This window comes from Danio rerio, chromosome 21 (genome assembly GCF_049306965.1).
Source record: "Danio rerio strain Tuebingen ecotype United States chromosome 21, GRCz12tu, whole genome shotgun sequence".
NCBI lineage: Eukaryota > Metazoa > Chordata > Actinopteri > Cypriniformes > Danionidae > Danio > Danio rerio.
The window spans coordinates 29107900-29135687 of record NC_133196.1 but is presented as its reverse complement, the minus strand read 5'-3'; the positions used below and the strand labels follow the sequence as shown (position 1 = coordinate 29135687).

General features: G+C 34.7%; 3 protein-coding genes across 5 annotated transcripts in view; 1 reads left to right on the top strand and 2 right to left on the bottom strand.

Moving 5' to 3' along the window:
• The window catches only part of supt6h (SPT6 homolog, histone chaperone and transcription elongation factor), a 29534-nt gene extending 18070 nt beyond the window's left edge, over positions 1–11464 (bottom strand). The window contains 16 exon segments of the mRNA NM_145118.1: positions 2307–2461; positions 4155–4305; positions 4383–4512; positions 4807–4917; positions 5003–5151; positions 5226–5368; positions 5459–5548; positions 5635–5748; positions 5833–5934; positions 6051–6306; positions 6400–6481; positions 6571–6754; positions 6854–6927; positions 9681–9848; positions 10000–10110; positions 11393–11464. Of these exon segments, the coding sequence (NP_660094.1) occupies positions 2307–2461; positions 4155–4305; positions 4383–4512; positions 4807–4917; positions 5003–5151; positions 5226–5368; positions 5459–5548; positions 5635–5748; positions 5833–5934; positions 6051–6306; positions 6400–6481; positions 6571–6754; positions 6854–6927; positions 9681–9848; positions 10000–10099 (2009 nt within the window). The 5' untranslated portion in view covers positions 10100–10110; positions 11393–11464.
• Positions 11465–12260: 796 nt separating this feature from the next.
• sdf2 (stromal cell-derived factor 2) lies at positions 12261–19043 on the top strand. Its single transcript, NM_200039.1, is given in 3 exon segments — positions 12261–12469; positions 14180–14376; positions 17174–19043. Coding segments are annotated over 3 exon segments (669 nt in total). The 5' UTR covers positions 12261–12294; the 3' UTR covers positions 17471–19043.
• Positions 19044–25067: 6024 nt separating this feature from the next.
• Positions 25068–27788, bottom strand: part of caln2 (calneuron 2) — a 97139-nt gene continuing 94418 nt past the window's right edge. For all 3 annotated transcript variants that reach the window (XM_068216058.2, XM_001343005.9, XM_021469085.3), the window contains exon 6: positions 25068–26137. In XM_068216058.2, the coding sequence (XP_068072159.1) occupies positions 26010–26137 (128 nt within the window). In that variant the 3' untranslated portion in view covers positions 25068–26009. The remainder of the gene's footprint in view (positions 26138–27788) is intronic.

Below are 27788 nucleotides of genomic sequence, written 5' to 3'. Positions count from 1 at the left end.
TCGTACCATACCTATTTTTGGGTACCCTTTCGAAAGGGTACCTTGCACAACAAAAGGGTACCAAAAGGCGGAGCGAGACATGCAGCTGAACGCTATTGGTTTACAGAGATGTGTCACTAGCTCATGCACAAGCCCAGAGAAACAAAACAAAGGAAGCACCATTTATAAATACACAGCTAAGACACTACACCATAATAATATATACATATAATAACAAGCCAGGTCGACTCGAGCTTAAACAAACCTTGTCGTTGTCTTGATGAGCAGCCACAAAGCCAAGAAGAGCAGAATCTCATCTGTGCCCAGTAGTTGTTTACAAGGCCTTCTAAAGCGCAAACAGTTTCAGTTTGCAAGTCTTTATTTGATATAATGAACTTCTTAAACTGATGATAATAACTTGAGTGTGCGTGATTATTGAAGTGCTTCTGACATCCGATCTTTTCTAAAATGAATGAGCGACGTGCAAACAAAGTAGAAATCCGAAAGACAAAGGAGCAAAGGATTCTTTCAGCAACCTAAAACATGAACAAACTGCTATGTTTAACTATTATCACCACCTTCTGGACTATTATGAACTCGGAATGACATAATTACACTCTACCAAGAGGTTACATGTGCTGGTAAAGATACAGATGAAAGGTTACTGTGGGCTATATGTTGTATGTTTTTTAAACCCAAATAAGGACTAAATGTATACTGTGTGTAGTTTTTTCTTTAAGTGGTAAGATATCAGAGACTGTAAGGGTCTGTATGCGTTCATATGTGTTGCATTTATTTATGTAATTTTATATAAATTGCAGATGTTGCAGTAGGCTATTTCACACCATCATTGATCTGTAATTACAATCAAATCACGTGCATAGAAAGGCTACACAAGTATTTATGTATATAAAGCATCGTTTTTGTAAGCAGTGCTTCTCATTTTATACATGAGCGACCCGTACAGCTTTACTTTGACATTTCTTTGAGCGAGAATTAGGGCTGTGCAATTAATCGAAAATCCGATTTCAATTTCGATTTTGGCTTTTAACGATTATGAAAAACCATTAATCGGGATAAACGATTATTCTATCACGTACCGCCCCCTTTCCAGTTGTACACGTGTGAAAACTCTTTGCCTCTGCAAAGCTCAGTTCCACGTGAAAATGACTAAAAGCATGTACTGTAATGTAACTTTTGCAGCACGGGATGCGCATCATTCATATTTTTAAAAGCGCAAAAGAGCATGTGCTGTTGTGTGTGTGTGTGCGCGTGCCGTGCTTAGCCTCGGACAGGTCGCGTGTGTGTGTGTGTGTGTGTGTGTGTGTGTGTGTGTGTGTGTGTGTGTGTGTGTGTTTGCGCGCGCCGCGCTTAGCCTCGGACAGCAGAGCACACACACATCTAACGCGATCTTAATGAGAGCGCTTTTATTGTCAAATACATGCACATTTGTGTCAGAGCGCGGTGTTTAGTGATTATTCATATTAACCCTCATTTGTGTAATAAACAAACAAGTTGAGAATCAAAAGACACAAGAAAGAGAAACCATATCAGAGCCGCACTATTCTTAAAGTGACAGCGTGCGGTATTCCTGCTGCTGCCGACTGTTTTTATTATTAATCAATAATAAAATTAAAAATACAGTGAAAATGCTTAAAGCACAGTTTAAACATAATAGATTTATTAACTCATTTCTAATAACTGATTTCTTTTATCTTTGCTATGATGACAGTACATTATTTTTCAAGATACTAGTATTCAGCTTAAAGTGACATTCAAAGGCTTAATAAGGGTAAATAGTCAAGTCATTGTATATCAGTAGTTTCTTCTGCAGACAATCAAACATATATATTGCTTAAAGGGGCTAATAATATCGAGCTATTAAAATAGATTTCAAAATATTCAAACTGCTTTTATTCTAGCTGAAACAACAAATAAGCCTTTCTCCAGAAGAAAAAAATTTATAGGAAATACTGTAAAAAAAATCCCCGTTAAACATCATTTGGGAAATATTTATATATAAAAATAAATTCACTGGAGGACGAATATTTTTGACTTCAACTGATAATCGTTTTGAATAATCGTGATTACAATTATGACCAAAATAATCGTGATTATGATTTTTCCCCATAATCGAGCAGTCCTAGCGAGAATGACGTCAACTGAGACTTTCTGTCGTACATCACGTCCACCATTGGTACCCTTTAGGCAGTGGAAACGCAAGTCTGATAAAGGTGACCCATACTGTACCACTCAGTGGAAACGGACCATAAACATTTCTTGACACTAAATTCAGGTTTCCTCTAAAGCTAAAAATACAACTATACCCTTTGACTCCAACAAGGTCAATGCAGATGTCTATGGCGAGAAGGCCTTCCTCCTCAGCCAGACACATCTTCAAGAACTGATCTCCACTGAGCTCTTTCACAGGCTTGTTCTTCAAGTACTTGAAAGAATAGGCAAAGTGCGCCTCATCCACATCCTGGAAAACATGACAGGCAATAGCAGACAAACTTAGTAAAGAGCAAACAATGGAGCACATCAGTTCACTTTGGGTTTGAATAGCAATTCACTATGCTAATATTGTTGCACAGCAAAAACAATGGCTACATCTCGCACCTACAGGCAACAACTGAATATTCTAGCTAAAGCTCTAACACAACAGACTTGGGATTATGCTGCAAAGGTTGATATTCTGCTTATACCCTTTCCTTGATGAATACGGTTAAGCAAAAGTTAGAGGATAAACAAAAACAACAGTTAATAAAATACAGGTTGAATACATTTATTGCCTTCTAAGGTGTGCAATACTGAAAACATTTGTATTTTTGCTAGGAGTGTTTTGAACATACCACCAAAATCCTCAGTAGGTGGTGGCTTTCTAAATGAGCTTAGCTGAACCCTTAATTTAATAGATTTGTTTAAAATAGCCGATTCTTTAAGAACTCTGCCTCTCAAACGATTCACTCAAAGAAATTCAATAAGCAACAAAATATTGCAATGCTGCTGAGCTGCAAAAATGCTCCACTCCGGCATAGTTTAAAACCATTTTCAATATAGAACAGGCAATATCATGTCTTAAATGTATTTTACTCAATAGTAGTCAGTTTGTTGCAACTCTTAATATAACTTCAGAACTGTTGTATAAAAATCAACATCACATTTGGAATTGCACTGACATGCTGGCATTAGCAATATAATTATATTGTATAATAATTACAGGGTTTCTGCAGGTTTCACCAAGTTAAATTTAAGACATTTTAAGACCATTATGAATTAAATTTTAGACTTATACAGGGCTTTATGCTAAAGATTTTTTTTTTTAAATATCTCAGTTAGAAAACATTTTTATTTTCCCCATTAAAAATTTATTAAAATGTAACATTCAATAATACAATAATAATAATTTTGTTTGAAAATGTATTTGTTTTTTAAATATATCCATTCACAAATTCTATAACCCTTACATAGCTGTCAATTACTTCAGTCTACGATAATAATAATAAAAAATATAGGTCAGATCAGTATCCTCAGCAGTAAATAAATGCAGAACTTTTAAGCAAATGTTACTTTAAGGAAAGTAATTAAATGCTATTTTGAAATAAAAAGTTTTATTGAGATGGATTGTTGGTGTTTGGGTGTTAATGGCCAGATTGGTTTGCCATACATGAACAAAGAAAAATTAAGACCTAAAACCTTAAAAACATTTAAGACCTATAACACAATATTTCAATAGATTTAAAACTGTATAAGACCTAAAATTTAGATTTATTTCCCTGAAAATAAATGGCTGAAAGGGCATCCGCTGCCAAAAAACATGCTGAATAAGTTGGTGGTTCATTCCGCTGTGGCGACCCCGGATTAATAAAGGGATTAAGCCGACATGAAAATTTAGATTTAAGACATTTTAAGACCCCACAGATACCCTTTAATTAACATTCAGTAACATATTAGTAGATAATTGATATTTAAGCAATATTATCATTTGTATGACAAAGCCTGTTAGATTGACAATATCATTATTATAAATCATATTGTCATTCTAATAGGCTTTATTACACAAATGATGATTGCATATCAATAAAACATAATACTATAGCCAACATATTTTGCACACCCCTACTTCAAACATTTAGAATTTGGTCTGTTAATCCTAAACAAATCCAAGAACCAACCTTCTTGCCCTTCTTAGTTGGCTTGATGTTAATCTTGGCCCTCTCCTGGAAGGTTTGTCTGAGCACGTGTCTGACCAGAGGCTCGCGGGCAATCTGCATGGCCACCATGTAGCGAGCGCCTTCCAGGACAGCCTCTGGGGTGTTAAATTGGCTAGAAAAAAAACATTGATTTATAAAAAGACTACAGGGCAAAAAAAAAAAAAAAGAGAATTCCAACTGATCCATTACCTGCAAACATAGTCCTTGGCCAGCTCCAAAGGCTCTGCAGGAAACTGCTCGGTTTCATGCCTCTGATAACTGTCTCGCAAGTTTTCACCAAACTGTTCTGGGGTCAGACCAAACTTCTTGGCAAGACCATCTTAAAAAATAAAATAAAGGTTACCATAAGCCATTAACAATTAGTAAAAGTGTGTGCATGAATTCATAACTTTTAAAAATGACACTATAATATTTATAAATTTATATATATACAAACACACACACACACACACACACACACACTTTTATTTATAAAAGAAAAAAATATTAATGTAATAAAATTACCTTTTCATTTTTTTATTATATCATGTGACATTATATTTATATAATAGGTTCCATTTTTTTCTTCTTTTATTATAACCGAGTCTTATTTAAATGTGCAAGATATACACACCAAGGCCTGCACTCTGGCAGATGCTGTACATATCTCTGCGTGAGGCTTGTTTCAGATCTGGACCCTTTTGCTCCTCTTCTTCCTCTTCCTCCTCCACTTCTGCTTCTTCCCCTGGAAATAAAAACACACAAAAGGTTTTGGTGTAATGCATTAATAAACATTAGAATTCACTCGTCCTAGTAAAATTCTGCTATACCATCTTCCTCTGAAACTTCCTTGATCTTCTTTAGTTTCTTTTTGCCACCCTTTGCTGCATTCTGCATCTTAGGAATGTCTCTGCCATAGTAGAGCAGGAAGTGATTGTAGACATCACCCAGCTCATCAATAGACTGAACGTCTTTCAGTCTGTCAAAGCAATAAAGAAGTGAGCACTGTGGACAAAGAGTCAAATTTAGGAGCACATGTTTAAACAGTTATACCTCTCCATGTCAGCAGTGTCTAGGGGACGAGTAGAGTCAGCTAAAGGCTTGTCAGGGTCAGCCGAGATCTGCTCAAACTGATAAGACTGCATTCTCTGGAAAAGACGTGTCAAGTTCTGCTTTCTGGTCTTCAGCTGGGTCCACTGAATAGGACAGCATAAATAATTTGTCAATTTTTAAATGAAAACCACAAAAAGCTTCAAGCAAAGCATTTGGAGCATATTTGCATTTACCTTCTCATCCCACTGCCACACCTTCCAGAGATCATTGATGTTCAGCTCTGGTTCCACATACTCTTTCCTGTAGAACGCAATGAAGGGAACCTGTAGGATTAAATAGAGATGTGTCAAAACTAGATTACCTGTATATCAGATGTGACTTATACAACCTATTTTTTCCATTACTGAACCTCAAAGTGTTGGTTCCTCATAAAATTCAGGGCTTCTTTGATTTTAGCAATAGTACTTGGGCCCTTTCTGCTGAAATTAGTTGTTGTTCCACGATCCAGGTAATCTGTGCTTTCCTACATTGCCACACAAAACAAAAGTAAGCATGTTAAGTTAGTGCCATAAAACCCTCTAATTACAGTCACATACTCGGCTCCTACCTGCATGGAGATTGTCGGTGTGGAGAAAGCATTTCTGTAAATCCATTCAGCTTCTTCCTCCAGCTCATCATCCTCAGCAGGCTTTACAGGGATGGCCCTTAACTGCAAATGTGAAGAAAAAAAAACATGTTAAGACAGAAGGAAACACAATGAGAGCAAGTAGAAGTCTCTGATAACTTTCTCATTCAAAGAAACACTGAAAAAGAAAGAAAAGCAACCTGGAATCTTTCTGGCATGTCTGTAGAGCGGATCTCGTTGTCCTGATCGGTCATGTGGCTGCTCTCCAGCTCACTGGGCTCATAGATCTCAAAGATGCTACGGCGGCTGACTCTTCTCTTGGTCTGCTTCTTGGGCCGATCCCAGGACTCATCATCCTGATCCTCTTCTTCTTCTTCTGCATGATCATAAGCTTCAGTGTCAAACTCAGCAAAGTCAAAGTCACCCCCGAAAATCTCCTGAGCTTCTTGCAAAGCACTGGAATGTGACAGAAAAGAGATAAAGAGTCACAAGAGTAATCAAGACTTTCGTCCACCATACTATCATCATACTACAGTCTACAGCACTTACGCATCAGTGTAGCCAGAGAACTTCTTTCCCTTCTTTTTAGTGATGGGTTGTCCATCATCATCCACAATAAAATCATCAATATCTGTAAGGATTGAAAATTGAACGAATAATTAAATAAATAAAAGAACTCTATCATAAGAACTCAAACTTATGATAGACAGAGTAATCTACCAGATTCCTCATCATCTTCCTCCTCTTCATCATCTCTTGGGTGAAGTGTATCTACGGCCTCTCCATCCTCCACCTCTCCTTCTCCGTCGCCATCCCCAGTGAAGATCTCATCAGCAATCAGGTCTTTTTCATCATCATCATCTCCCTCATCATCCATTGTTTTCACACGAGAGTACTTCTTTTTCTGAACTCAAGCAAGCATTTCTTTGAACTCAAATTTGGAATTTTGGAATATGGAGCAAAAATATACAATTTAGCACAGACTTAAAATTTGGCAACTCACCCTCCTCTTCACTTTTACTCCTAAATTCTCCTCAATGAGGTCCAGATCATCATCATCCAAATAGTCATCAAAACCTGACAGATACAAGCACATGTTTGTTTACACGCAAAACTAAAATTGAGCAATACATAAAGTCAATACAGAAAAATCATCTTTAATTTGGCCTAGTCTTAATCAGAATTTTTTCAGAGAAAGAATAATTTAGCCAAATTACTTTAAAACAATCGACACAAAAACAAAACACACATACACATCCATCTAATAACACATTGCAAATGTCATTCACGAAGGTAGATATATTGTACACCAAAATACCAATGAAAGTGTTTCCTGAACAAATCTGAGGAATGATGTACTGATTCAGATTACTGAATCATAGCTACAAACAGGCATGGGGCGATAAACAGTTTAAAGGTTTAAAAGTCAAGGTTTTAAAACCGCAAAAAAAATTCTGTTATATTGTTCATAATGTATATGTAAAGGTTTAAGTATTTGCTTTTATGTGTGGTAAAGAAATCTGTGTTTTGAAGATAGAAGTCAGTGATTAATTTTAATTTAACCTGGCATGTTTACTGTTCCAAAATATTATAAACGTTTCCTAAAATGAAATATATATTGTGGAAAAAAGTTGTTGTTTTTACTAAGGTATTTAAAAAGAACTTATTTTAGAGCAGTAATCACAATACCACAATATTTTATCCAAGGTTAATATACCGTCAGAAACTTATTTCAGCCCATGCCTAGCTAAAAATCTATACACTTCACTAAATTATAAATCTAAAATGCTATTAAACAACACATAAGAATTTTAGTGCTGTCAAACAAGTCATAAATCAAGAATACATCTTTCCAAATAGTAATTCTAACTAGGGATGCACCGATACCATTTATTTGGAACCGATCTGACACTGATACCAAAATTCTCTGTATCGACCGAAAAATTCTGAGTATCGACCGATACAAATCTGATAGCAATACTGTGCATAATACAGTTTCATTAGTTCTGGTAATAAACTCAAATAATATATCTTCTTTAGAAAAAAATAACAGACCTATAGGCCTACTATACATGACAGACCGCACAATCTAACTAAAATATGATGGTTGCTGTAAACTAGGCTACATTATTTGAGTATTCGTAATGACATTGATCTGTTGTGGTCCAGCCTATGTTTCCTTTTTTAATATTAAGATTTTTCTTTGAAATCTATAATAAGCTACATGTATTGACCATAATCGTTGGTAAAATAACCAGCAAAGCCTGATATTTTCCTGCAAGTTTTACACAGATTAAACTAAACAGCCTGAGGCCAGTTTTACTTAATAAACATTCCCTTTTCTGTTAATGACAATCAATCATGCGCTCGTCAGTTTCACTTTTATTAATTTGATCAACTACTTTTACCACAATGAGGTAGGCTTTACAAACTATTCGCAGCACTGAAAATATTCACCTCAGAAGAATAAAGTCAGTCAGAAGGATGAGAGAACAAACTCAGTGCGAGAATAATTTTACGAATCAGCGCACGTCAGGTCTGCGCAGCCGGTGCGTGAATGAAGTGCTTGATGCATCTGAGACATCGCGCAGCCCTCCAGAATCTGCGGGCACTTTCAAAACTGAGCAGCACAAAGAGTGTGCGATAAGGATCTGTCCAATTTATTATTAAGCCTTAAAACTTCAGGTAGGCCTACTTTGAGTGTGAAGAGCAGGTAATAACCCTCTCTACTCCAGTGCTGCGAATGTGATCTGCTGATCTAACAGACACAGAACAAAATGATTTAAAAACAGCAATGAACTCCTTGCTGCATGTAAAAATGAACCTATTTTATGCAAAACTAAATGCATTTATCCACTGATTATTCAAACTAACAGGAACAAATAGTCTTGGAGAAAGTTGTTTTGTTGTCATAAAAGCGACACGCAGTTTAAATCGTGATTGAATGGATAATGATTGACAGGCATGGTGGCGGGAAGCGCTGAACTGAATTTATCTGTACTTCACATTAAACTATAGAATGGCTTCAGAACACTTAGGATATAAAAGGCCTAAATGACAACTTTCTTGTGAGTTATTAACATAATAATAGTCTACTTTCATGGATTTTGTTGGCTTATAAATTACACAGAATATAGCGCATGCGCAAGTTTGGATTTGGATTGGTCCTAGCTGGGTGTTAACCGATCCAGCAAAAACATGTAGTATCTAACAGATATCCAATCCAATTATCGGTATGGGTGCATCCCTAATTCCAACAATGGCTGAAATCTAATTGGGAGTGAAATCAGTTTGCTATTGCACTGTATTTTATAAATTACGTCAAGTTAAAACAAACTTTCACTCTGCTGCCAACAAGATACATGACATGAGATTCTGTCCACACAATTTTAATATGCTGGAATATGTGTGTAGTACACAGAACCACACCATTTATTCACAGACACATGTAACATGCAGAGTTCAGATTAAATTTGTCTTTTTATGTAATATCTGCAGACATGTAAATGGTTATATTAGGTGTAGAGTTCAATTTCTAATTTATTCTTTTAGCATTTAAGAATACAGCTTGCCGTCTTGTGCAGTAGATTCAATCTGTATTACTGGAATCCATCTGCATATTCCACATCTCATAAATCAAAAGTCACTAATTAATGTGCACTGATATGCAGCACATTATTTACAATACTGCACATTTCCTTATCTCCAGTATACTAATGTGAATATTTGAGTTTACCTAGCTTACTTAGATCAACACATCTCATTAGAAAATTGACAAAACGGCAAAACACACAATGACCTAATAAAACAGCTTGGTCAGAGTAACTTACTCCGTTTCCTGCGTCGATGACGGACCTCTTCCCCAGAGTCACTGTCCTCTCCTGCTGGTGGTTCCCCCCGTTCCTCCTCCTCTTCTTCCTCCACGTCATCATCATCAATAAGCCCTCTCAGGTTTCCGTGCTCGTCTTGATCTTCAGTATTCTCTTCTTCTTCCTCTTCTGTAGAAAACAACAACGTCGAACATTAGGAAATACTCAATGCTCCAATACAAGAATGAAAACATCAATAATAAGACTAAAATATGATTTTAATAATTTTCATGCCTTTTTCAAGATTTAGTTTTTTTATTTAAAGCAAGAAGCATCTTACCATCTTCTTCCATAAATCTCTGGGTCTTCTTGGGCTTTAGGTCCTTCTCCTCAAACTCCTCCTCCGACTCCTCAGCCTCGCTCTCGATGAAGTCAGACATCTTTGCAAGGCCTGTGTAGAAAAATAAACGCACATTATAATAGAGTTGCATGGTTTACTGGTACTTTAGTAGCACCGCGGATACTATGGCTCCAAAACAGTGGCGGTGCCAATGTAGTTTGAAAACAGTAGTATCGTCATTAACGGTTCTACAATATGTTGCATGTGGAAAAGTCACTAAAATGCTCAAACATTTGTGAAAGAAAATAACCAATTGACCACTTTATTTCTTAATTATTGCAATAACAAAAGAGTCACAGTATATACAATAGAGTCTGTACAACTAGCACGTTTTTAATAATAAGGGAATTCTGAATATCATTTAAGTATTATGACATATAACATATAGTATTTCAGACAATTTTCTATATTTTGAGCTATGTATTAATATAGTATCACAATAATAAACAAGGTATGGCATTTAGTGGTTTTGGGGTGTTCATAATAACTATATGTGAAACGTTAGATTATAACATAATCTGTACAATTCAGATTATCAATGATAGCAACAATAAACAATTGAACAGTCAGGAATCTGGTTGAGGTAAAGTTGGTTTTAAATTTGCATATTCGTTCAGTGACAACTTGTGACAAGGTGCATATATTGTTTAACATGTTTCTTTGAATATTAGGTCTGAAGTCTCATGCAATACTGACTGCAAAAGAACACTAGCTCAATTTAATTGACGATGAACAATGATGTACTTGATGTAACCACTTAGAATTTGCAAGGATCACTTTTTTGAAACTATATTATTAAGGACAAAGTCTGAATTAGCGAAAAAAATTTAACTTTACCTCAAAATGAATCTGACAAATAATTTCATTAGTAAACAAAAGATAAAGACAACCTGCCCAATTTAAGCTTCACTGGTCTCTCAGCTCGATTATTCGTATATAACATTTTCGGAAGAACACTTAACGTGAAGACATAGCACAACATATTACTTCTAAATTGAAGCTTTTCAGATGCCAAAATATACATTAAGTTGAACTTGGCATCCATGCGACTAGCTTAATAACTTAGCTTAGCAAATGAATCAGGACGCGTAAATACAACCTTAAACTCATTAGGAAATATCTCAAAAGCCGTAAATAAATAAAACTTGAACAGCAAATAATAATTTACAACCATTTTAATAATCACGTTACTAATCTGTCCGCGACACTGTGGGAGATCAAGGCCCTCATGCTAATCGCTAACCTGTGCGCTAACAAAAACAACACAGGCGATACGTGCTGCTTTATAAAACGGCATATTGGAATAAAATATCGTGCACAAAAGCCCACTTACTTCTCCTCGCAATGAAGCTCGGTTAAATACGTGAAAATAAGTGCTGAGATGAAGAATAGAGCGTCACTTTTGGAGAAGCTTGAAAGTGACAACAAAAAATGGCTGAGGGGATATAGTCGAAATTCTGGTTCCGGTATATACATATTTAACTTCCGGTCGTGGTGCCGCTGTTGTGATTGAAAGGGTTTTGATTTTATTTATCAAATGTCCTAAATTATTTGCATTTTGCTTCCAATTTCTCTATATGCTATTTTATAACTATAAGTTTGTGACATTCGTTAGTTGAATTCCATTATTCAATGTTAGTTAATGCATAAAAATGAATTTAAAATGATAATGAATCGTTCAATATTAGTTCATGTTAAAGTCTAATAACAAATACAAATGTTTAGTACTTTTATTACTACTTTTAGGATTTTTAGTACTTGTACAATGCATATCCGCAAGTAAATGTTTAAATGAAATTAACTTAGATTATAAAATGTGAAGAATTTGACACTTTTTGTTAACCAATAATGCTAATAATTATAACATTATTCAACATTATAATGCAGTAATATATGCACCTTTTGTAAAGCTGCTTTGAAACTAAGATGAAAAGTGCCATACAAATAAACTTGAATTGAGTTATTCTTGGTTTCTGTGGGTCTTTACAAGTTTTAATTTGCTTTTTTTTTTCTCGGGGCAAGCAGAAAAACAAACATCCACAAAGTTATGGCACTTGCACAAATGATATCCCATTATGGGTGTACTTGGCATTATTTGCCTCTTCTGTGCTGCGTTTACTCAGGCAGAAGCTCCAAACCTGAAGTCGGCGCTCTCTTTCGGTTCTTCACGCGCTGCATGTGACGTCATTTAGGTTTTTTAAAGATTAGTTTTTTCCTCTTAGGGCTCAAGAAGCCATGGACAGTTTTGTGTTTCTGCGGGTACAGTTGCCTCTAACAGTATTATTGTCATGTGTGTTTACATTGACCCTCTGCAGTGAAATGAATTGTGTAACATGCGGGTCGGTGGTGAAGTTGATCAACGTGAAACACAACGTCAGATTACACTCTCACGATGTCCGCTATGGGTCTGGTGAGTGAGTGACTCATTCATAAATGCTGCTCGTCCAGTCTCGATGACAGCCGTTTGATGTGTTATACAACGTAATTAACAAAAACGTTAAATGTTAACTTCTATATTATTCGTTTGTAAATGTGTTTAAAGCCTACACATTGTTTAGGATTGGGTGCATTTGCTTACCAAGAGTCTTTCTTTATAATCATCATGCAGTAAAACAGCGACATTGTGTTTCTTAATCGTTGTGATGGTAATTTGAAAGTCATTAATTCATTCATTGTCATGGTTGTTCAGAAATGAATACTTTAATTTCTGCGCCCTATTCATTACTGTTCAACTCATTGAATTGGCCTTCTCTTCAATCACGTCGACAAATTCATTGGTTTCTATTCATTTACACAGCTCCTATTGGGAAAACACTTCTTAACATCCAGAAAACATGTTGAAACCTGCGCTCTATTCTGGTAGTTTTATTAACCTTCGCACTTCATTTGGTCGCTAACGTTACTTTTTTCAGTTGACCTTAAAGCTCAACGCTTTCATTCCACTAACATTTTTTAAAAATCAGTGCCGTTAATAGTATTAGATCACTGTGATTGTTTTTAGTTTTTCCTTGGTTTAACATGTTATTATTTGCATTTGTGAAATTGTTATTGTATTTTGTTCCTGCTGCTTTATATCTGCTTTTTTTATGTTGCCTCTTTGCCTGGTAATCACTTGACTTACCTAAATTAAATTAAGGTTATTATTAATTACACTACTGATATTCTCATTTGGTGCTCAAAGTATTAAAAAAATATCACCAGTGTTTAAGATGCTTCAATGTTCTTGCTTCTCAACACAAACTATTTTACATACACATGTGAAATAGAAATTTAGGCCATTACTCACAAGAAGAAAGTCTTTATATTTAAAAACTGATTACCAATATACAGGCTAATAGCCTACAGTAGGGCTGAACAATATATAGTTTGAGCATTGACATTGCAATGGATGTATCCACAAAAGTCACATTACAGGATTATATTGTTTATTAAAGGATAATGATATTAATAAATATTATTTTATAGTATTATTATTTCATTCCATGATAACCATGTTATTTTACATTTGATTGGTCGATATATTTCGTTAGTGTTCGTTTCCCCAGAAAACCATAAAGCACTTCTTTATTTAACTTTTATCATTAAATTATGCTTGCAATTTATAATTTTTATGCAGATGGACTGATCACCCCAGTGAATCTAATTTAATAGATTAGTAGATATTTTCCAAATAGACCTATTTAAATCAACAGGTGAAATTATATTCATATTGCAATATATATTGCATCAAAGCAAAATATCGCAATGTTTCAATACCGTGCACCTCTGGCCTACAATGCATAATCGCTTGCAAAAAAAAATTGAAAACATACAGTGGACAACTGCAGAAAATGAGAAAACAGCAAGGAAACATTTACATCCTTCTTTTCCTAACATCATTGTCAGGTTGCAATTCTGAAGAAATCCATATTCTAACTTATTTTCTTATTGGGCTAGTAATGGAAACACAAAAAAGCAGTTATTGGCTGATTGATAAACCGATATGGTCACTGATGTATTAATCATCTCTAATAGAATTCTTCTATAATAAAGTAAAATTCTGTTTTTAATTGCCTTAATGCATCCTTGCTTCACATAAATTAATTAATATAAATGTGTTATTATGATTTTGTAATTGCAGGTAGTGGTCAGCAGTCAGTGACAGGTGTGACCACAGTGGAGGACAGTAACAGTTACTGGAGTGTTCGGGGCACCAGTGATCACTCATGTCATCGAGGGACTCCTGTACGTTGTGGACAAAATATCCGACTGACCCATGTGAACACAGGCCGCAATCTACACAGCCACTACTTCACCTCTCCGCTTTCTTCAAATCAGGTTTTAATATCTCCATTAACACATATCTAAATCAAATATTTATATGTGAAGCACTGTATGAAAAGCTACATAAGTATTGCATTACATAAGTTGTCATTAGTCAGTCATGAACATGATTGTCGTGAGGCCTTTAAAATTGTATCATGAATATTTTCCTGATTAAATCTTTCTTTTTTATAACAGTTTTTTAAAATACAAATATGTCAAAATAATTTTTAATAGTGCCAGTAATGGGCTAATGACAGATGATTACAGTTGCCATAAATGAAACTCTCTGTGTTTGATTTTCTTTTTTATACACACACGATTATGCTGTCGAGCTGTTGTATAAATGCAATGTCACACTCATAGCAGTGCTATATGGCTGTCTAACGCCTCGTTCACATGGGGCTTCAGCGTCAACGCTGGACAGTGGGTGTGTCTGAAGTTGGGGCTGACGCGATCGTCATAGCAGCGTCAGCCAATTAAATTAATCAGCAATAGGCCACTGTCTGAGCTGGTGTATTTGCATACAGCGATCTGATTGGCTGATGCTTCTGTCGGCGCTTGAAAAGTTGAGCAAGTCCCAACTTTTGCAGCGAGCAATGCCTCTAAAGGGGCGCGACAGATCCTCAATGCAGTTCATCAATGCCTGACGTCACCCATTCAAACTGAATGGGAAACATTGACGCTGTGTGAATGGGGTGTAACGGCACTGGTGGGAGGCGTGCGTTGGCTCAAGGCTGCAGGCCGAGTGCCTTAGTGTCCCACCAGTGCAGATATATAGCAATACCGTAATGCTACGAGTGTGATATTGCGTTTATACAATAGTTAGACAGCATAATCGTGTGTATAAAAAGAAAATCAAACACAGTCTCAAAAACCCTTTTGCACAAGAATCTACTTTCTTCCGCCATTCATTCACATCTGCAGCTGACATCAGTACAGCAGAAACCATTGCTACTTAACAAACATCACATTAAAACTGGTATTTGAAAGATTCTCTAGCTTAATGTCTAAAATGATAACAAAACAGGTGATTTTTTTTTTTTTTTTGCTCACATTTTAAGATTATAAGGCTGAACGGCAAAAAATGTCATCAGTCTACAGAGATTTCCCAGTATTTCTCTCTTTCAAAAGGGATATCACAATAATTAACCTTGAAAAAGCCAATGCAAAGCTTAGACTACCAGTTTGTGTGATATAAATACTGCACTACAAAATACAAAAGAGAGATATCGACTTAAAATTTAGTCGCTTCATAATCCTTTGATAAGCTGTAGTTTGAAACATACATTGAGAAAACGCTGAGTTTTTCTCCCTCTAATGCACAGGTGTCAAACTCAGTTCCAAAAGGGCAGCAGCTCTGCACAGTTTAGTTCCAACCCTAATTAAACACACCTGATCAAACTAATTGAGTCTTTCAGGCTTGTTTGAAACCTACAAGTAAGTGTGTTGGAGCAGGGTTGGAACTAAACTGTGCAGGGCTTCGGCCCTCCAGGAATTGAGTTTGACACCCCTGCTCTAAGGCCTTATTATGCAGTCCTTGTCGCCATCTTGTGGCGAAATGTCAACCATCACTATCTTTGGTCCGCTCAGTATGACAGGCTGATGGGAGCCGATGTGCTGAAGTGCTGAATTTATAAATATTTAAAATGGGCATTGTTCTTATAAATAAACTGCATTGTTGCAATCTAAATAACTACATTCCCGACTAAAAAAGCCTCAAAAGTACATTATGTTGTCCAACAGCAGCAATATTTATCAAACTGTAGTGTGTCCTCTGCTCTTTACTGTATGTGGGTGAAGTAATACACAAGGGGGAAGAGGCTGTACGAGTGCTGATATTGCAGAATATTGCACGGCTATCAGCCAATCAGATTCAATAACCAAACCGAACTGTGGTATACGCAGTCTCATTCATATTAATGATGTATCATATCATAATTAGGAATGTGTCATGTCAGTTATAAGAACATGAAATGTTACCAAAATATGTCAGCATAGAACTGGCAGAGAAGAAAGTTTTGGTAGTGCATGCAAAGTGGATTTTCATACACATGACAGAAAAAAAGGATCATCTTCGCATATAGACAACACAAACCAAACTCTTTCAGTATCCAATATATAACCTATAAAGTTTGAGGGTCAAAGTAGAGGCTGTTCATAAGCAATTATGAATAAATAAAAAGTAAATCTGTAATTACTAATGATTCATTTCATTCAATTGAGTAACAGCTCTCTCTTTTGCATCACACTTTTTTTTCACATTTCTGGGTTTCTCAGCATCAGGAATCATCATAGTTAGTTAAACTTCGAGCACAGTGAATGGGAGAGTACCACCACTTTTTTTTTACAGTCCTATTTGCTCAAACCATAAAAGAAAAACACAACCATAGTGTTATCAAGACTTTCAGAAACGAAAAAAAAAATAATAAAAATGAGTGTGACTGATAACAGCAGCGAGATGAGAAAAAGACATAAAATGTACATTAGAAATGCCACACACAAGCGGTAATTCTTTTTTTTTTTTTTTGTAATTTGATGCAAAGACGATATAACAAATACATAAATACATATAAATGTGAATTAAAAAAAACTTTTAAAACTTCCAAAAATTCAAGATGCTGATGACTGTTTAATACATCATACTATAACTGTCTTGCAAAAAAGGGTCCATAACTCTGCAACACATTTTACATTCCAACCAGCTTCATTTACACACTAAATGAAAGGTAAGCATAATCATCAGTGCACTTGGAGAGTTTGATGTTATAAGTCTCGTTATACATGTTTACTCAAAGCTCTTCTCATTTAGGAGGTCAGTGCCTTTGGTGAGAACGGTGAGGGTGATCATCTGGACGAGTGGACGGTCCTGTGCGCGGGCTCCATCTGGCAGAGGGACGAGTCTGTCCGCTTCCAGCACACGGCCACCGAGGCTCTGCTGTCTGTGACAGGCGAGCAGTACGGCAGACCCATCCACGGCCAGAGAGAGGTGCATGGCATGATGGTCAGCAGCTCACACAGCTACTGGAGGACAATGGAGGGCATCTTCATCAAACCCAGTGAGGCTGGATCAAGAGATTTCCACAGTCCATTACACAGCGAGTTCTAGAGAAACGCTTGAACTTGCTGGACTCTTGATTTTATAGAGGTGTTGTTATTTCTTAACCTACCAGTCCTGATGAGCAGCCTCGCGCTGTTGTGAATAATGGTTTCATAATCACTCTGTGCCTCATGCTCATTTTTAACACTTGAAGCATATGGTTTTAAATTGCACAGCATGCACTACTTTTCAAACATTTTGGTCAGCTTTTTTTCATCAAGGACACATACAATTGTAAGACTGCTATATTAATTGAATGATGTTCTTTAAAAATACATGAAAACATAAAGCAGCTATTTTAAATTGTAATTTCACTGTTCATTCACTAAAAAAAACTTTTTTTTACTCAACTTTTTTAGTTGAATGGAATGACCTTTTCTGTTTTATACTGACTAAAAAAGTTAAGTTTAACCATGTTTAACTTAAATGAAGTTGAAACCTGATTGACGTATTAAAATAAGTTAAAACAACATTAAAATATTTTTACACTGTTAAAATCATGAAGAAAATCTGACTGACCTTAAATGTTTTAAATGTAGTGTATAATAAGGGAAACCGAAATTCAAGCTGTTCATACATTTAAACAAAAAGGCCAAAAATGTTGAAATTACAATACAAAAAATTCATAAATAAGCCATAAAGAAGCAACACAAACAATTTCAGAATTTCACATATTAGAGATTACAATCAGTGTTTTTCATAAATTAATAACCTGCAACATCCATGTTTTCTGAATATCTAATGGGCAAAAATCTGATCACAAATTATAAGTCATAAATAATAAAAAATAACAGCAGCAACAAATTTAAAATTCATAAAACTGCTAAATCTAAATAATATTTTAAATCCTTCAAATGTAATTAAATCGCACATTGAGCAGTCTTGAATTGACTTGAATTGTTTAATGCTGCCCTCAGAGTGAAGTCACTACAGCAGCGGTGCTATATTATATTACATTTGATGCTGTACTATTTTGTGACAGTATTAGCAGTAAGAGACTAGCAGTTATGTAAAGATGTTTTAACATATTTTTCTAATAGATACCATAAATTCTTTAAAGTGATTAATATCATACCTAGGAACACTCTGTTGGATAAGAGTGTTCTCCTAATGAGGCAATATATATTGAGTTGACATCATTTTTTAAGTGTCACTAAAACAGATTATTTTTGTTGAAATTAAAACAAGTGCCTTTTTCTTCTTCATTTATTTACCTTGATTATATTTCCTTCATAAATTAAGTTATAATTTAAACACATTGAATACTAGAGGTGACCCGTAACATTTTTTGTGTTGATATGTTTGTGGTCAAAGCTGTAGAACTGACAAGAAAAAGACATTATTAAGAGTGAATGTGGAAGTTTTGCGCATCAAACAGATTACCTCAACATATCACAATCTACTTCATGCCTTTTAAAGCAGTATTTTTGTTGAAACATGCCAGTGTTTGTTGATGGTTGAAAAAAAACATGTTGTTTTGTGGATGCTATAAATTAAAAAGATCAAAACTGCCCTCTTTTTTGTGGTGATTTATTTTATATAGAGAGAAAAAAAAATGAATAAAGGGATGGTTCGATCAAAATGTTAAAACTTCCTCATCATTTATTCACCATCTAATAGTTCTGAATTTTATGTTGTTTTTCTGTTGAACACGAAAGAAGATATTTTGAAGAATGTTGGAAACTGGTAGCCATTAGCATCCACAAATATGATGCAAGTCATTGGCTACCAGTTTTCTTCACTCTTCAAAATAGCTTTGAGCGATTAATTAAACACAAAGAGATGTTTATTGTCATTCTCAATAAATAATTTTAATTTATTTCTTCATATATTTTACATATAATGATACATTTCTGTTTAGAAACCATATTGCTGTAATCTGACTGTCAATCCACATCCTGCATGCAGTGTATTGTTTTGCATAATAATAGTCCTCCTTTTTGATATATTCCATAAAAATACATACATATAAAACTTTATTTGGCATGCTTTCAGATTCGGATAAGATTAGGATCTGGATTGAGAGTAAATAAAAAGAATAATCCTATCAATCTTTTTTTGTGAGATTACAAACCAATATAAAACATAAAAATTATTAATCAACAAAATATAAAATACGGTAGCAAATAAAACCAAATTTTTTAGTATATATTTTCCAAAATGCCCATAAACTAGAGAGATTGTAGATTCTAACAAGATAGCAACAAGCAAGGGTATACATAGAAGAATGGCTAGTTAAAATGTTTCAAAATAAAATTAAATGACAAGGTCCAACAATCTGATTTATAAGGAATTTACACTGAATTCCACTCTCGTTTCCTTTTTTGGAACATTTTTGTTACAATATGGCAGGCTATCTTGACTTTTATTTTTTCGCAGGATTAATTTTCATGATCAAATATTCATATTTCACTAGATGAATCTCATAACTCTTGATATCAATAATGACATCCAGAAATTAACATCTTCACATCAACAATTGTATTGTGGTGAATTGTTTCAATGTCTTACACTGTTGTCTGATATCAGTATTTAGGAGAGTAAGTGCAGATATATGGCTTTCTTACTAGCCATAATGACAGCCCTGCTGAAAACAAAAAAAAAACTGTAAAAAGAAAATGCTGGTAACGTATGTTTTGATGCTGGTTTTGTTGGTTTCGATGCTGGTCGTGCTGGCTTCAGTGCTGGTCTCAATGCTGACCAGGAATAAGAGACCAGCAAAAGCATTGAAACCAGCAAAACCAGCATCAAAACATACCTTACCAGCATTTGCAGTTTTGTTTTCAGCAGGAAATAATTTCATAATAATAAAAAAGAAGCAGATCAATTGTTGCTATAGCCTAAAGAATAGCTGTCTAATAACCACTAAATATCATACTGATATCATAAATGAAGGTTTTTCATAAATTAGTTGTATTTAGGATATATTAAATTGGGATTTTAGCTAACAAGATATCAAGTCTTGACATCAACAATTGAATTTAGCAGTGAATATCAAGAATTTGATTCATGTGTGTAGAAATCTGATTCCTAATATTAAGAATTAGCATTTTAATAGATAAAAATGTAATTGTATATCAATAATTCATATCCTGCTAATGAATCAAAATCAAAATGGCTTGTCAGACGCGCTCCATCTTCACCAAACAATTATTATTTTTACCTCAAATCTTCAGCGGAGCCCACAAGATGGCGACATTGATCTGGAAGTTTCCGAAGCACAGACTGACAGAATAAAAAAGCACCAGTCCTCAATCAAGCCGTTCTCTGACACTCTGTGACTTTCTGGAAAACTGACAGGATCTTTGTCCAGTAATAATCCGCTTTTCCTCTACTGTGTATTTTGGCACTGAATGCTGGTACGGTTTCAGATAAAATTTGCTCACAGGAAGGAAACAAAGGGAGTTCAGACATTTAGACTGATGCTTTCAGCAAATGCCTGCAAGCGTTACAGACCTTGGAAAAGCACTGCGTTAGTGTTCTGAACATGCAAACATGACACATTCAAACAGACAGTGCAGTAAGTGTGGTACTATATGCATAAATACACATGCAATATACAGGGGATTGTGACAAACGGCTGTGAGTACTACAAGTACACAGGGAACGGGGACTAATGTATGTGCAGATACATTATAAATATATAGACAAACAGGTAGACAAATATTTAACATTGCACGCAGACTGTAAAAGAAAAAAGTGCTGTATTTAAAGACTGACCAGTTATCTTCTGGTTGATTCAGAGCAATTTTTGTCGCATTCACTGACTCTGAGCCTGAGAGTGAATTAAAACTTAAAAATGGACCAAAAAGTCCAAACTATGTCGCATAGACACTTCCGCAGAAGTTCAGTGTCATATATTTTGACCAGACAATATATGCAGATATCGAGAAGACTTTGATACTAAAACAAAGAGAGTATTATACTCTCTCTTTTTTTTCGAGAGATTATTAGGCAATGAATGAAGCAATTATTTTAAGGTTTCTATATAAAGTGACAGAACTCGGTTTAGCTTTAATGGACAAAATATGGAGTTTTGTGGAATTGAGTTCATCCCACTTCCTTTGCAGAATATGGAATCTGTTATAGCAATATGTATAGCAAACAATGAGATATGAGTATGCTTCCGCTCAAACTGGGTTTGTAATTGTACAAAGACTTGGGGTCGGTGGGATAGTTTTCATAATTTAAAGTAACATTTCAGGTTAAAATTTCAATTATTCTGAAATTTTTCATTCAGATTTTAGTATCATTTAAACCTTTAGAAATAATTTTAATAATAAATATTACAAATAGATGCCTTAATGCAGTAAAACAAAAGGATACATGTGTTTTCAGGATTCATAAAGAAAATTCGATAGAACTGCATGTATTTTTCAATACACATATTTTGTAATCTTTTGTTTATGATCGCACTGAATGAATTTAATGCATCTGTGCTGAATAAAAGTATTAATTTCCAAGAAACTCCTACTACAAACTTTTCAAGTCATGTCTAAGTAAATAATTGAGTTAGTATTTTTGGTATTGTTGTCATTATTTAAAAAAGTTTAGCTCAGCTAACAGCCAGACAGTTATCATTATAAATGAAACTGTCATTCCCATTCATGTTTTTGGTTTACAAACATTTTTGTTCCTAAATGATTTTGAAATTGATTTATGGCTCATTTTTATAATCCTCTGTCTCTCTTTCTCTGTCTCTCTCTCTCTCAATTATGCTAATGTAAAGTACTTTAAAATTATAATGGCCAATATAATTTAAAATGGGCATTCTTACTTTACTTTGCCTTGGAAAAAGTATGATTATATTTACTATTTTCATATAATATTTAAGAAAAATGAATCCATTTAGTATTGACAGTAAATCAAAGGAAAAACAGCTGGTTCATTCTTCAAATCTGAAAGGTCATGATGCATTGTAGGATACAGTACAGAGCACAAAGTTCAGGTTCTGGAAGTAACCCCCCCTCCCGCCCTGCTTTCTCTATAGGAAACACAAACTTAAAAACCTTTATAGACAGATCTTTTGAGCTCTGACGATGTTAATCGATTGCATAAGCTTTAGATCTGCTTACATTCATTCTACAATAATAGCAGAATTTGACAGAAAAACATTACCCATAATGTTGTACATAAAACCCCATTTTTTGTTCCATCCACTCCCTTGAAACGCTGCAAATTTTGTAAGTAGTCAGGGCAGTGTCTAGATGCTACTACTGTATAATAAAATAGTGAAAATAAAGTATAAATAGTATAAAATATATAGTTTCTTTAGATACAACCAACAACTTTATATTAACAGTTTTAAATTTCTTTGTTATTTTGTATTATTCTGTGGGTGCTATTTGCAGTTAGTGCTGCATAGGATTGTAGTCCTTTCCCTCATTAAATATGTCAAGTCTTGTACCTTTGTGCGTCAAATCAAACTTTTAATGTTGTGATTAAATGTTCTGGTAAATTTGGTTCATGCCTTTAATGCTTGATCAAAGACTTTCCCTATAAGAAAAATGAATGGGGGAAAAAGTTTCAGAACCTGAAAAAGTGTTCTGACACCATTTTAATAATCCAGTGGTTCTCAGTTCTGGTCCTCGCGACCTCCTCTTGTTTAGCACACCTGATTTAGACTGCACAACACTGTTTGCATCATCCTAAAACAAAACTTATGACAAAGGTGTGCAGGGATATTCAGTCGCAATCATGAGATTTGCATATATTTTCTCCCAATTTAATTATGTTAATTAATTACCTTCATGTCGTCTGGTAAAACCAAACTTGACAAGGCTCACTCCACTTCTTTTCTCAAACCTCAGAGACATCTTATTACATTACATCTTCAGAACGCAAATTAAGATATTTTGAAACCAGAGAGCTCTGTCATCCCCCATAGACAGCAGAGGTTCAATTGGAATATAATCAAGCTATTTTCATTTTTATGTCTTCAGTGTCAGTATAGGGCACACTCAGTGTTGCCAACCTAGCGACTTTATCACTATACCTAGCAACTTGTCAAACCCCCCTAAAGACAAGTTTTCAAAAAAGCAACTAGCGACAAATCTAGCAAATTTTTTGGTCTTACTGGAGATTTTAATAGACTTTCATGTGTACATACTGTACCATTCCTACTCTTCTCAATGAGCTGTGGGCGATGCCGTCAGCCGCTCCCCAGAGCACTCACAGTCACCCCAGTCCTTGTACAGCAGTCTGTCCAATCTGCAGCTTGAGAATGATTTAGCACTGCGAGTGTGATTTCCTATATACAGTTAGACCAATCTGCTTCCCCTTTGCTTTAAATTTAAACAATTTAATTTGACAATTTATCATTTTCTTGTTCACAATCACAGATATTTTAATGACAGTTTCAAAACTTGCCTGAGTTTATTGCGTCTGGGAGCTTACTGCAAATTCACTACACATCTATACTGATATACTGTATTCAAACAGCAATAAATTTAGTCAAATTGCATAGTGCAAATATAAATACCCCTGTACTAACCATAGGCTGGTAAACAAACAGAAACAGTTAGACATGATGAGGTCAGTAATATGCAACGTTACGTATGATATAATCTAGCAACATTTATTGATTTTTCAGGCAGAGCTTAGCGCATTTTCGTTGAAAATAGTTGGCAACACTGGGCACACTTTCTTTTTTTTTTTTGGTTTTGTAAATTGTTTCACACTTACTATTAAAAGTTAATAATAAAAATGTTCTTATACTTTTCCAGACCTACTGTACTAAACTCCCATGTATGTACAGTTTAAGTCAGAATTATTCGCCCCCTGAATTATTAGCCACGTTTATTTTTTCTCAAATTTCAGATTTTTAACACATATCTAATCATATTAGTTGTAATAACTAATTTCTAATAACAGATTTTTTGTCTTTTCCATGATGACAGTAAATAATATTTTACTAGATATTTTTCAAGACACTTCTATATAGCTTAAAGTGACATTTAAAGACTTAACTAGGTTAATTAGGTTAACTAGGCAGGTTAGGGTAATTGGGCAAGTTATTGTATAACGATGGTTTGTTCTGTGGACAATTGAAAAATAATATAGCTTAAAGGGACTAATAATTTTTTCCCTAAAATGGTTTTTAAAAAAATTAAAAGCTGCTTTTATTCTAGCCAAAATAAAACAAATAAGACTTTTTCCAGTAGAAAAATATTATCAGACATAGTGTGAACTTTTCCTTGCTCTGTTAAACATAATTTAGGAAATAATTAAAAAAGAAAAAAAATATTCAAAGGGGGGCTAATAATTCTGACTTTAACTGTAAATGTGTACCTGTAAGCCCAATTTTTGTGTGTGAGCTGAACTTTCTTGTCTGTTAGTTTTTTTGTTTTTTTTTTTTTTGTTTTTGGTATTTGTTTAACTGTTGTTGTCAATGTAGATCATTATTTCACAAGAATGTTATTTTTTTCTTTTTATAAAAGCAAAACCTTAATAAATATACATATATACAAAAAAGGAGCTTCTATTCTATTCTAAAATATATTATTTCATGTTCTGAAGAGGAATGAAGATCTCGGAGGATTAAAACAACATAATATTAATTGTTTTATTATTATTATTATTATTATTATTATTATTATTATTATTATTTGTTTTTTAAATTTTCCAGGTCCTGCCAGTTGAAGCACTTTGGCTGAACTTTCATTTTTCATCTTGAGCCAACCCTAATCATTTATTTGGTTCAGTTAAGAATTTCCACAACCACCAGAGCCCAGGGGATCAGAGAGATACTCCAGCTTGGCCCCTCCCTGATCCATAATATTCATTTTTGTTTGAACTTTAATACTCTTTAAATTGAACACACGTCTTTCGAACTAGAATCATGACAGAATATCCTCTGATGTCCACTTTGCAGGCCATTTACTAACCTCTGAAGTGGTAAGTGAAACAAAATGTGCAGAGCAGAGGGTCACGAGGACCAGGATTGAAAACCACTAGTCTATTCCTTAACGGTTGTATCCTGCATATATTGCCAACAGGGACTTTCTTTGCATACCAAACACTATAAAAGCGTGACAGTATGCCTCACCCCCGAAAGACACCCGACATCAAACAACATCCTCAATAAATCCAATAACCAATCTTCAAGACAGAACAAAATGGACAGCATATTTGAGATGAGCATGCACACACTCTTGATGCCAGACATCCTGCGGTGGCTCAGATGGACAGGCTGCCAATCTCTCCTCATCGTTCCCATGTGGCAAGGCCTGGAGTGAGATAAAGTACAAAGTCGTCGCCTTTGAAAGACAGCGGATGAGAAAAAACACGCAGCAGTGCAGAGGGACACAGGATGTTATTGCATTAAATGGTATCCAGCGAGGAGCCCTTGCGTGTCCCTGTCAGGCCGATGATGGAGGACATTCCTCTCTGCTGTTTCAGAGTCTGTCACAATCACAGTAGCCGTAATAAATATAAAAAAGGGATTCACATCCTGGGCTCTTCAAATGAAAAGAAAGCGATGCATGTTTGTTTTTGTTTTGTTTTTTTAAGCAGAGGTCAGATTAACCTGTTTTCACAGTGGGCTGGGCTACTCCATGCCATTCCGCAGCATCTGATTGGCTGCGATGAGCATGACGCTGATGATGAAGGCCATTGCGAAAGCGCAGATGAGGCTCTTGCGCACACATGTCTGCCGGTTCTTCTTTTTCGAATGCACTATATGAAAGATGACAGCACACAATAAGCGTAAGCCATCCCAACAATGCTGTTGATCTCTGTGCATAATGAGGCTTTGAATATGCATAATAATGAAACAAAACACTGAACTGCCTCACAGGACTCGACACAGTAATGATCGCACACACACACACGCACACAAAAATAGCATTAAGTATTGGCGTGAAACTGTTTAAGGGTGCAGTAAGAGGCTGTAAAGCTGTATTTTAAAAGATTGCGACACTAATTGGATATTGAGGCATGAAATTGTTACATTTTATTCACCTTTTTTCTCTGGCTAGCAGATTCAATTGCATTCGGTTGGTGTTGCTATTTTGTGCTTTGTGTTGAGATTAAATATTGAACTGTTGAAATATAATTGGATGTGAACTTATGATAATTTCCTTGGTTTTGAAATCCGACTTGCTTTTGTTTGGTGATGAAAACGTCTTGTTCAATAACACTTTATAAAAAAATCTTTGAAAGCAACCAATTTTGAATGTCTTATTGTAGTGAAAAAAATATAACAGTATTTGCTTTCATAGATGCTTTTAGTCCAAAAAAAAAAAAAAAACCTATAATGGACAGAGAGCACTGAACTCTTATAACATTAAATGGCCAGTTTCTGGGCAAACACAGCAGGTTATAGAGCGCAATAGTCTGGCTCTGGAAGTAAAAATCCATAAAGAAATGGATTTTTAATGATAACATATAAGCCTTTAAAGACCTACTATAAGCTCCAAGATTGTTAAGTGATGATGTATGCTTCTGCTGAAGCCAGAAGTCAATGTGATTTCAGCTTCACTTGAAAAAAACAAGCTTCTCATTGGACGCACCAATAAGAAAAGGCTTTTTTTCATGAAAAGAACGGATTCTTACGGTTTCTTTATACGCGAGTAAATATTCATTCAGTTTCCTTCGGCTTAGTCCTTTATCTATCAGGGGTCACCACAGCGGAATAAACCGGCGTGATTAAATATTTTATAATTCAATTTTAATAGATTTATTTAATTTTTTAAATAAATTTTATTTGAAATGAACTATATACATTTTGTTGTACTTTAACCATTACAATAAAAGCTTCTAAATATTTTATATTGTAATAAATATTTTTATATAATTAAAAACTATTTAAATTAAATATTTAATGAATCAATATATAGTCTTTTAATATATCCTATATTTAAGCAATTAATTAGTTTTTTTTTAATTAAATTTAGACATGTACATTTTAGAATTAAAATTTTAGAAAGTAAATTTTAGAGTGTAAAGACATGCAATTGGGCAATTTAAATGTTTGCAAAATTGTCTTTTTGAATGAGGTTAGTCATATCCAAAATAAATTGATTAATTTAAATGGCTCATAATATAAGCTTTTTATGCGTAAAAATGTCATTAAATTAAGTAGCATTTATTTAAAGACAGAGTCAGGATCTTTTAGTAAAGCACTGTTTAAAAAAATAATCAATTTCATTCTTAATTGAAATCAAAACCTTCTTGTACTGTTGCTCCCCTACCATACAGTATGCAATTTCAGACACAAAGTACTATTCAGTTTGAAATTTCACAAACACATGTAATTTCTTGCCAATCTCAGAATAAAATGTAAGTATTATATGTATAGACGTTAAGTGGCAAATTCATCAGAATT